Below are 12269 nucleotides of genomic sequence, written 5' to 3' on the forward strand. Positions count from 1 at the left end.
CCACTGTAGAAGGACGTGTGGATCCAGAATTGGCCTCCACAGTCACTTATTACTGTTAAAACTGTGTTTATGGAAGATCATCTTACTCGGCTACAAGTGATCGCCAAAGAAGACTCTTGACATGGTCCACAGGCCAACTTAAAGTGTTTAATGTCTAAAGAGCAACCCCAGGCACACCAAAGGAGGACAGTAGCTCAGTGGTAGAGCATCTGCGTTGCATGGAAAAGGTCCGAGGTTCAATCCCCGGTATCTCCAGGCAGGGCTGGGAATGTCCAGTGTCTGAAACCCTGGGGAGCCATTGCCTATCACTGCAGACAACACTTAGCTTCAGGGACAAATTGTCTGACTCAGCTTTCCATGTGCCATGTTCCTATCCCTATATATATGGCATATATTTGTCAATTATCTTTTTCAGCATGAGAGATAATGTAAACTATATGTTCTACCCACTATTTGAATTACACTTGCAGAACATTTGCTTTCCATTTTCCTCCTGAAAATGATGCAAGATGGCATGCAGTCATTTCACAATCCTGACATCCAATATCATGGTGTAGTTTCAAATTCTCACACCCACAGCATTTTCCTTGCAAATAACATAGGGCATCTAATTCCCCACTTGTGTTAGGGAGATCACAGATACCGTGGCACTTTGAAAAGTGCTGACAAACTAAACTTGGGTGTTTTACAAAGAACTTTCCAAAGCAATTCTCCAGGTTCTTGCAATCCCTTTACTGACATCTAGTGGCATTTATACAAAATGCACTTTCAGGAACGTACGCAAGTCTGGAAAAATCATAGAATCATAGAGTTGGAAGAGACCACAAGGGCCATCCAGTCCAACCCCCTGCCGAGCAGGAAACACCATCAAAGCATTCTTGACATATGCCTGTCAAGCCTCTGCTTAAAGACCTCCAAAGAAGGAGACTCCACCACACTCCTTGGTAGCAAATTCCACTGCCGAACAGCTCTTACTGTCAGGAAGTTCTTCCTAATGTTTAGATGGAATCTTCTTTCTTGTAGTTTGAATCCATTGCTCCGTGTCCGCTTCTCTGGAACAGCAGAAAACAACCTTTCTCCCTCCTCTATATGACATCCTTTTATATATTTGAACATGGCTATCATATCACCCCTTAACCTTCTCTTCTCCAGGCTAAACATACCTTTTTTATTTTTTTACTTTTTACCCTAACTTTCAGCTAATCTTTAAAAATGCAAGTATTAATAGATCAAAGTCAGTTGGAGTTTGGGATCTGTTCCAAGAAAGCATTCATTAATCTTCAGCCACACCTTTTGTTTTAATGCAATCTTTCTGTTCGGTAATGCTATGACCGAAGCTAAAATCCGTCAAGGAAAAACTTTGCAGGAAGTAATAGGGTAAATCTGAGACACTGTGAAAGAAAATTTGTTTTTAAGGATTCTTATGTTATGGTTCATGGGAGATTCCAATTGGGTGTGCATCCACTTACTTCTATTCCTCCCTTCCCTGTGTCTCCCTAATCCGCTCTGGAAAATTGGGAGAGCAGATTTGGAGTCTGGGTGGGGACTGGAGGGCAGGCTCCAGAGTAGAGTCGGAATTAAAAAAAAATGGTCTCACTCCCTCTTCTGCTTCCATCATTGGAGGAAAAACCAACTGTGGAATGATTTCTACTGCTCTGAGTGAGCTTCCAAACCAGGCATTTTTTTTTAAAAGCAGCAATTGAGCTGATAATATATCTTCTGGAATTAGAAGCAATACATGCGAGCCTCACAAATAGTTTCCAGTGAGTGTCAGATAACAAGTTAAAAAAACAGAAACCAGGATGCAGCTTCACATCATATTTTTATTCTTTACGACTCTGATTGCCAGGTGCCGGGGTGGGACGGGACAACAGAGCCTCGCTTGCGAGTTTCTGTGATGTAACTGGCTGCCACTGGAAATGGAGGGTGAATGCTGGACCAGATTAAGGGCATTTGGTTTGATCCTGCAGTTCTTTCGTGCTTATCTGTTCCCTACAACCTGTTCGTCAGTTCTGCTGTGGGTTTCCTAGTAGCATCTGGTTGGCCATTGATTGGGGCAGGATGTTGGACTAGTCAGGGGCAGGTAACCTGTGGCCCTCCAGATGTTGTGGGACTCCAACTCCCATCAGCACCAGCCAGGGTGTCCAGTGGTCAGGTAGTCCAACAAACTGTGGAGGGCCACACCTTCCCCATCTCACGATTACACGAACCCCTTTAGATCCAGCAGGGGTTCTTTATCTTCCTAACTCTTCAATTACATTCTGTGATGGTTCTAAACAAAAAGTGCCGATTCCCTTCTTGAGGTTTTCAAAATGCCCAACATTCTAGCACACTTTTTGCTAAATTTGGGGTGTGCAAAAACCAATTTGCCACCGGCTAGCTGCCTGGGTGGCTCCAGCAAATCTTTCTGTATGTGTAACTGAGGTCAAGGACGCAGTACATTGAAGCCAGCCCTGAAACGAAAATGTCTCACAGCCCAAAAGGAAGTGAATCCTCTTGGGGCCATAAGACTATTGAAAACTAATGCAGAATAACCCTGTGGATGTTTTTGCACGTTTACATAATAAGAGCTAAATCAATTAGTACTTGATTAGTAATTATTTATATTGAAAGACAAGTGCATTGTTGGTTCATTCAAGTTCACATCAGACAGCTGTTGGTGCATATTTGTCAGAGGCTTGCAACCCATTAACTCAGAACACACCAACGAGAACATTTTAAACATTTTACTAAATCAATTCACACAAATCCCAAATTGCAATTTAATTAAGGGCAACAGGGTTCTTTTCTCCTCTGATCCATCTTCGGGACAAGACGTAAACACAAATAAGATGTGTAGCATCTTTTTTTTCTTCTTCTTTTAAAAAAACGAGAAAGGAACGCCACTCGATAAAAGCACCACAACACAGTTACAAAATAGGGTCTGCCGGTTTCTTCCACGAATAACAGACTATGTACTGCTAACAACTTCTGCATCAATCTGTACTTCATTAAAATAAAACTATAAAATCTCCTAGATTACACTAAATTCAGACAATGCCTGGAATACAGTGCATTAACAGCAGTAATGCCAACTATCAGTGCCAACATAAAAACATTTCAGAAAGTCAAAAAAGCCCTCCCTCAATTCCCCTAGATGAGCAAAATTTAAAATAAGGGCTGCTCTGTCTCACAATGAGGAATAAAGAATTGGAGGGGGAGGGGCAAGGAGGCAGGGACTCTTTGCTTTCACGACTTAGTTGGCATCTAACTTGGCCATTTCTTGCACATAAATCCCTATACTCTCACTGTCAAAGAGCACAAAATAGACGGTCTTGATTGAAGAGGACATTGTTGCCACAAAATAGCTGGAAATGGCTTTGAGGATCAGCTGGGCAGCAGTCTGTTTTGGGAAACCATTCCTATTAGGAGAAAATAGGGAGAAATAAAGACAACGTTGGCTCAAAAAGCTTGCCGTTTGCAACACCGTACTTTCCAAAGAACACTTAGAAACACCACCCCCCCCATTTGCCATATATATTACCAAATTGTAACCAGGCTTCTATAGCAGGATTCCTAGATTGCAAGTTCCAGGGGAAAGTCTGATGGCTAAGAGACATGGGTCTAATGCCAAGATTCACTGGGTGTCAAACTAGATGAGATGCTATTCATACAATTAGCAAAGACAAAACATGGGCATTTTGAAGTGCAAGCTCCCCCAACAGGGATCAGATCCCTAGTGTGGCAGATTGGTTTGTTTTTTAAATCATTGACATCCCTGGATTCCTCCCCACTGGCATGCTTAATATTTACATTGGTGTATGGATCAGGACCACAGTGGGAGGAGGGAAAGCAAAGGGTTAAAGTGCCAGGATCCTATCATTTGCTTCTAATAAGCCACTCATGCAATTGCAAACTGCACAAATGGCATTGCATCTAGTGTGCACCACAGAAACTTACAGAAGTATACATATATATGTGTGTATATATATATGTAGAGAGAGAGTTAGAGAGAAAGAAAGCGTTTATGCAGTTGCGATGTTAATTTCAACTCAAGCTTTGTTAGATTACCTCTGAAACATTTCAACCTGTATTTGGATATTCTAGAAGAAAAATGCATTCTTGATCGTCCTAATAGGGATATCTCAATAAGGGAGGCTCATGTTACCGTTTTACAGAACTGCTTCCCACTTGTATGGAGATGTGTGTATGTGGTTATGGGCGAACAGCCATACCAATGTGTGATTGGGATAGGGTATTGCAGGGTTTTTTGGGGGTGGTTTGGGGGAGACAGACACTAAAATGGAAACCAGATATTTAATGCTGAAATTTTGCACTAAAAGAAGGTCTGATGTTGAAATTTGAACTACCCATAGTAATTATTTTTTAGTTCTGGTATACAGAACTTTACAACTATTTTTTTCTCCCAGAGATCTCTTACACATTTGGTCTAGATAAGTTAGCTCTAGTATATTACAGCATCTGGCAGACTAACTGCTATAAATGGTCTAATCCTCCCACTATCCTGTTGAAAAGGGGATATATATCTATCTCATGCCCATGTAAACCCATTTTTCAGTCATAAACATGAATGGGGCTGTTTATGTAGGTTTAATGAGGAGTGTCTGCTTGACATATGCCTGTCCCAGAACCCGTGCTGGCTCAGAGAGAAAATGCTAGCCTTAGAAACTGTTCCTGCTTTAAAATAGGTTTGTCACTTCCTAAAACTTGTAAACTGAAATAGCAAGATGCGCACGCCATGCTTTGAAGGAACACACTTGTCATTGAAAGTGACCCCTCTCATTTAAATATTTAAATTCTCTTCCATCACACACAATGTAGTTCTACTAAACACTGTCTCCTTTTTCTATTGTTTTATTTACAAAGTTGAGACCTTCATGTCCCTCTGCACTTGATTCAAGATTTTGAGCTTTGTGCTCACAGCTCTGTGAGCTGTGAAGCCAATGGCAGCTCTGTGAAGAAGCCAATGACAGGAAGGACCACAATTCAATGCTTTCTATGTAGAAGATCTCTGGTTCAATCCTTGGCATCTCTAGGTAGGGTTTGGCATTTCCCGACTGAAACCCTAAACAGCTGCATTGCTGAGCTAATGGGCTAATGGTCTGACTCGGTATAAGACAACATCCTACGCTAAGATGAGCCAACCTTTGAAAAGTAGCCTACTCCCTTGAAACAATGCTAGTGTTGGCACCACCCATCAAGCAAACAGTACAACACCATTTTACTTGTTGCAGTACCTCTTCAAATGTGTTTCGTGTAATATTTGCTGTCTACGCATTCTTTCAATGTTGTTATTTTGGCTCCTGCCTAAAGTGAAAAAGCTCTTTCAGCCTGCACTTCCAAGACACACTTGAAAGCGGGCAGGAACAGAGAGATACAGAGTGTTTGGAAAATGCTTTCGCAGTTCTGGAGTGAGTGAATGCAAAACTAGCTTCCTGGCTGTGGCGTCACTGCTGCTTACTGGGACAGAAGGGAAAGAAGCACTCTCCTTAAAAACCAGCTTTCCCCAAGCTAGTTATTTCTGATTGCCACTTCTACTACCCCCAACCAGCACAGATAGTGGCCAGGGGTGACAAGAGAGGTATCCCAAAAGATCCAGAGGACAGCATGTTGTGGAAAGTTGACATATATCATTCACACATTCCTTTTTAACAAGGAGCACGCAGCAAAACATACCTGCCACCTGCCTTGAACTCTGGAAGAAGTCACCAGTAGCAGAGCAGAGATTGTCCAACAAGTATTTTCCCTCATAGAATATACATACATTGGCTCCCAGTACGTTTCCGAGCACAGTTCAAAGTGTTGGTGCTGACCTTTAAAGCCCTAAATGGCCTCGGTCCAGTAAACCTGAAGGAGCGTCTCCACCCCCGTCGTTCTGCCCGGACACTGAGGTCCAGTACCAAGGGCCTTCTGGCGGTTCCCACGTTGCAAGAAGCCAAGTTGCAGGGAACTAGACAGAGGGCCTTCTCGGTCGTGGCGCCCGCCCTGTGGAACACCCTCCCATCGGATGTCAAAGAGAAAAGCAGATACCAGATTTTTAGAAGACATCTGAAGGCAGCCCTGTTTAGGGAGGCTTTTTAATGTTTAATAGATTATTTTATTTCATTTTTCTGTTGGAAGCCGCCCAGAGTGGCTGGAACCCAGCCAGATGGGCGGGGTATTAATAATAATAATAATAATAATAATAATAATAATAATAATAATATATGGCAGGGATGGGGAATCTTAGGGTGGAGGAAGCTGCTCGGGCACCTTGGGGCGGGGGGAGCTGCCCATAGGGGCGGGGCGCACTGTGGGGCCTCCAGAGTCTGCCTGCCTCCTCCCACTCAACTGCTCCACAGCTGGGGAGGGAGGCAGCGGGCAGACTGTTTGGGTAGCGCAGAGCCTGCGTTCACCCCAGCCACCGTGTCTCTCCCAGGAGAGACACATGGCTCGGATGCGCTGCAGATCCCGCAGTGAGTGATGACCCTTGGGGTGGCCCACACCCACTGCAACCCCTTCTTCTGCCCCTGGGGTGGGGGAATGCAGGCCTCCAGGCCTCTGTATCTGGACTCAGGATTCTCAAGCCACACTCCTCACCAGCCACACCCACATCTCTCACAGTCCCTGCTTTGCACCCATCTTAAATGTTTTTGCCTGGCTAGAGTGAGAGCGTGGCAGAACACAAAGGTGCATAAAGCCCAAAGCAAAGCAAAACCACCCAAAATCTGATAGCGTTTTGTTTGATAGGCCAGCCTTACCTGCCACTTCCAATTGAAGGAAACGCAATTGACTTCAGCTTCTTCTCATCTGCCAGAGCCAAGCAGTTCTTCACTGTCTTCTCCAATAGCTCCTCGCATTTGTCTGCACCCCAACTGGGGCTATTGCAATGGATCACAAACTTAGCAGGCAATCCATGGCCTGCACTGACGACAGCTGGTCGGAAAAGAAAAGTAAGTATGGCTTACTTCAGTCTTCTCAACGTTTTGAAAAATGCAAATGTGACCGAACTAGTGAAGTATGTATATAGTTACTACTTTAATCCTTAAATTCCAGTGGACTGAATGGAACTACATAAGTGGCAGTTCTCCATGGTCATCTCCCATCTGAGCACACTGGTTGTGAAACACATTAACCAATTACCTCCCCCCCCCCACATTAAAATTGGGCACAACACAACATCCTCTGTAGGTTCCATTGCTGATATTCAGCCAGCCTCCCTCAACCTGGTGGCCTCCCAAGGTTTTGGCCTACAACTCCCACCAGGCCTATCCATTGCTGGATGGGACCAATGGGAGTTACTGTCCAAAAGACCAGGTTGGAAAAAGCTGTTCTAGACAATGTCTAGGTGTCCATGTGTTTCTAATATCTTTAAACCCTGATTCCCACATGTGAGCAAATGCACATGCTACAGCTAGGTTAAAACTATGTACACAGGTAACTCTTCCATAATGAATTTCTGCAAAGGCCAACTGGGGGTCTGTGATACACACATAGAGAGACATTTCACTCACACTCCCCCCACCCTCATTTCTCAGGGATTTAAACGGCACCTCCAGCTGTGTCCAATGGCCCGTTCTTTTTGCGAAGTTCGACCACGGCCTCCAGGAATTCCTTTCCGCCTTTCTTCTCCAAAGTACTCCCTGCACAAGGATAGAGTTGTGACTGTTCCGCATCCAGGAGAGAGCATTCATCACTTCAGGCAATTACATGGCATAATTTCTCCGAGCAACAAGATTTTGGGGACTGCAAAGTAAGATCTAAACCTTTGGGGACGAGTCCAGAATAACTGTTCTCTCCCTCTCTTTCTCTCTGTTTTTTTTTTAAAAAAGATCACCCTCCCACACATTTTCATTCTGTCTGAAAGTATTTTCTGATGCAATTCTCAATGTCGGCCAGCAGGGCGGTGACATCCCTAGCACCTCACCAGGCAACAGATAATGTTCCAGAGAACATGCTCATTCAGTGCCACTCGATCGATGCACCAACTTTTTCCCTTAGAGGGCGAGATCCCCTTTCTGTTACAGATTGCTTTAAAGACAAGTTTGCCATAAGAAGAACTTGAAACTCACCTCATCTTCATCCCTGACCCCAACAGATGGCCCCCGGGAGTGAAACAGTCTTGTGAGTGCAGCGGGCTGCTTTACTTGACAACTGCCCAGCTTGTTGAACCACCTTTAACCAAGAGGAAGAGCCTCAGTAATAAGGAGATTCTCTAGGGAACATATCCCTCCGCTGAATCGCTTAACTGCGGCTAAAGAAGCTTGACAAAAGCTGCTCTTGTGTAGGAAGGGAGCTGCACAATTTCAATTACAGCCTGACGTTTGCACAAAGGCAGTCCACCACTAAATGGTTTAGATCTTATTTTGCAGCTTTTACTTTAACACAGAAGACATATAAAGTAGCTCAAAAAAAAAGTTTTTCCTCTAATTATAAGCACCCAAACCACAGTGCATTTTGCTTAAAGGACGTACAAGTTAGCAAGGCAAGGAAACAATGACATTGGGTTCTGGATTGAGAAAGATGCTTGGCAAATTGATTCCTGCAGCCTAATTGTAAACATATTTACTTGGGAAGTAACATGCTTCTTTCAGTAGAACTTTCATGTGCTCAGGGTCACAGGCTGTGGTATTAAAGCGGCAACCCTACACACTACTGAAGGCTTACACCCAAGTAAACATGCATAGGATTGGGCTGTTAGTATTAAAAGCCACAATGCTGCCATACTTTGTGAAATGAATTAACTTTAGTCATACAGACAAGGGGACTGCAAATTTCTGATGGAAGTGCACATAATTCTATGCTCAGTGAAATACGTTCGGATTTGGGATTGTGCATCAAAAGAAGTGTTCTGCATACACTACTGAAGACTAATCTTAGCAGACTTCTAACAAGGTGTTAATTCATTTTATTCTACTTTGTAAAGAATATGGAACGAGTTTCAGCTCAGAGGTTTACGGGATTCTCTTAAGAGATAATTAGCCGACTTCAAATTCTGTCAGGTTGAGACTCTGGAAAATTGGTCCTTGTGTTCTGCAGTTTAATGTATTCATTGCAGTAATCACGAATGGTCCAAAGAACATTCTGAGGGCATTTTTAAACTTCAGGTGACCTCAGCTCGGTTATTGCCCGGACAGCAGCAGTGAAACTAAATTCGTTGGAGGAAGGAGAGGGTGAAAGTCCAAGTAATACTTTTAAATATGTTCGCATGGGCAAGATGCAGACAACCTCTGCAGCTACCAAAGACGACACCTGTAGTCACGACAAGCAAAGGGTGGCAGGTTTAATCCCGTGGACCTCCAAGCAGGGCTGGGAAACATTTGTGTGGAAACCCTGGACTCCACTGCCAGTTAGGGTAGATTATACTGAGCTAGATGGACCAATGGTTTAATATTAGTATAAAGCAGGCACCCCCAAACTGCGGCCCTCCAGATGTTTTGGCCTACAACTCCCATGATTCCTAGCTAGCAGGACCAGTGGTCAGGGAAGATGGGAATTGTAGTCCAAAACATCTGGAGGGCCGAAGTTTGGGGATTCCTGGTATAAAGCAACCTCCTAAAGGTAAAGGTAAAGGGACCCCTGACCATTAGGTCCAGTCGTGACCGACTCTGGGGTTGCGCGCTCATCTCGCATTATTGGCCGAGGGAGCCGGCGTATAGCTGCCAGGTCATGTGGCCAGCATGACAAAGCCGCTTCTGGCAAACCAGAGCAGCACATGGAAATGCCGTTTACCTTCCCGCTTAGAGCGGTTCCTATTTATCTACTTGCATTTTGACGTGCTTTCGAACTGCTAGGTTGGCAGGAGCTGGGACCAAGCAACGGGAGCTCACCCCGTCACAGGGATTCGAACCGCCGACCTTCTGATCAGCAAGCCCTAGGCTCAGTGGTTTAGCCCATCCTAGGACAATCTTAATAGAAATGTTTCTAGGAATGGTAACCAATGGAGATGTTGTCTAATATACAATTCCAAGGCAAGCAGAAGGGACGAACAACATCCCTTTAGCAAGGATGTTGGGATATATTCCTGTAAAAAGACTACTAAATTGGCCAGAAATGACTGCTCAGCAGACATTGATTCTGTGCAGCTATTCCCCAAGTGCAAAGTGATTACTAGGAATATATATGTTCACTTCACCTTGAATTACCCTCAAATGGGCAGGCTATACAATTCTAGTAAAGTACGACCTTATTTTGAATGGTTTTGCCTTATAAGGAGGCTCTAATCTAAGTCTCATTAAATGGTTTTTGTCAAGTTTGGGCTCTATCTATAGCATTCAGGAGAACAGATATTTGTTCTTCCTTTAAATTGCTTATACCTTTGCCTGTGTGCATACGTATATCAATTATATGTATTAGCATTAGAGATGTAAAAGTCAAATGGCACTGCCACAGTGGTTAAAAGCAGTGCTTTTTCAGGGGGTACTCAAGGTCACACAGTCCTGGAATCTCTTTTGCGGGGTGGGGCGAGGGCTTAAAAAGTGTGGCACTTACTGGGACAACTTCAAGGTGAGAACGAGCACCTATTTTTTCTAGGGGGGGGGCGGGAAGCACTGGTTGAAAGTATTATAATAAATAATTGGAAATTGGCTGCCTTTTAATGATTTATTCAGATCTGCTAACCCTGATAAACATTTTTGTTTATGGTGTTACTTTAAAATGGACATGGAACATTTAAACTGGAGAGTCATGTCCTACCTGTACTGCTGGTTAGTTGCACTTAAGAAATGGGAATCGTGTATTAACTCTTTACACTACACTAGCTTCACACCTCACAGCTAAGTGGTTCCTTGCTCATCACAGGCATAAATATATGTGTTACTTCCACAGAATAAAGTCATTATTTCATGCTGACAAAGCAGGCATTGGCAAAATGGTGACTAAAGGCTATGCAGAAATTCAAGTCTGCAAAATTGTTGCAATACCCCCCCCCCCCAAATATAATGTGGTTAGAAGGCCTTTATGGATAAAAGTTAATCATTTGAAGCTAAGCATGTGTGCACTTCTGTTCTTCCTTCCAGCAGTCAAAGGGAATTAGAAGATTGTGTGCTACTGAATGAAACAACCCAGGTTCCTTTGAGTCTCCCCACCCACAACTAGAGACATGATATGAAGGCATTTCTTCATTATAAGTTGTCATATTTCAAAAAGCAAAATTCCTGACACCCGCAAAGTTGAGGTTGTTTTTTTTAAGGAAACCACCAAAAATTGTTGAACTTTCTCTCTCTCTTTTTTTTTAAAGAAAACCACCTAACCCCAAAATAGTGATTTTCAGTTTTGGGGGGCTGCTTCCGCTGCTTTTTCCATTGCGTTGCCATACACCTGGTTTTCCATTACAAAATCCCCCCCCCCCGACACCATTTTTACACCTGAAAACCAGGACATGTCAGGAATTTTCCTGCTGTACAGCAAGCCTAAGTTAACACAAACTTGCAGTTCTTAGAAATGAGTGGCTTGGCTAGACCAATTTAGTCTCATTTGGATCCCAATGAAATAATAACTAACTATTCGCATTGATTTCAGCGGGAATAGGCATTACTAACTTAGCCGAGCTACAACCTATTATTTAGGATGCATTTTTGCCTATGCTGTTCCATGTGCAATTCTGTGTAACCCGGTTAGGACCACATTTCATGTGGCCTTTGGAGCGTGTGGGAAGAGCAGTATCAGAAATAGGCCCCAGCAGGCTAATGAAAAATTGCAAGGTTTCTAAAGCAGCAAGCTTGCCAGTTAAGTTAGGATGGCTTACTTTAAAAAATGTGTAAAGATGTGCCTTTTGTACCTTCTGAAAAATCAGGCATCTACCTAATGAGACAAGAAACAGAAATCTTTTGAGTATTTTGTGGACCCCCTCTACATACCTCTTTAAAAAAGCATGTGGGAAGTGTAGTGAGTTAAATGGGCCTTCAAGAGTGCTTTAAATTGACTACACCCCCCCTCCAAAAAATAATAATGGGTAGTTGTGATGAATGTGTCTCAGAGATCTCCACTTCTGTTATTAAGGTAAAGGTAAAGGGACCCCTGACCATTAGGTCCAGTCGCGAACGACTCTGGGGTTGCTGCGCTCATCTCGCTTTACTGGCCGAGGGAGCCGGCGTACAGCTTCCGGGTCATGTGGCCAGCATGACAAAGCCGCTTCTGGCAAACTAGAGCAGTGCACGGAAATGCCGTTTACCTTCCTGCCGGAGTGGTACCTATTTATCTACTTGCACTTGCTTTCAAACTGCTAGGTTGGCAGGAGTAAGGACCAAGCAATCGGAGCTCACCCCGTTGCGGGGATTTGAACCACCAAC

General features: G+C 43.7%; 1 protein-coding gene across 4 annotated transcripts in view; it reads right to left on the reverse strand.

Annotated features, from left to right (window-relative positions):
* Nucleotides 1–2711: 2711 nt before the first annotated feature.
* The window catches only part of MACROH2A1 (macroH2A.1 histone), a 48215-nt gene continuing 38657 nt past the window's right edge, over nt 2712–12269 (reverse strand). For all 4 annotated transcript variants that reach the window (XM_035105483.3, XM_035105481.3, XM_035105482.3 and 1 more), the window contains exons 7-9: nt 7533–7622; nt 6741–6915; nt 2712–3401 (exon numbers count right to left, since the gene is read on the reverse strand). In XM_035105483.3, the coding sequence (XP_034961374.1) occupies nt 3236–3401; nt 6741–6915; nt 7533–7622 (431 nt within the window). In that variant the 3' untranslated portion in view covers nt 2712–3235. The remainder of the gene's footprint in view (nt 3402–6740; nt 6916–7532; nt 7623–12269) is intronic.

The sequence above is a fragment of the Zootoca vivipara genome, chromosome 2 (genome assembly GCF_965207765.1).
Source record: "Zootoca vivipara chromosome 2, rZooViv2.hap1.1, whole genome shotgun sequence".
Lineage (NCBI taxonomy): Eukaryota > Metazoa > Chordata > Lepidosauria > Squamata > Lacertidae > Zootoca > Zootoca vivipara.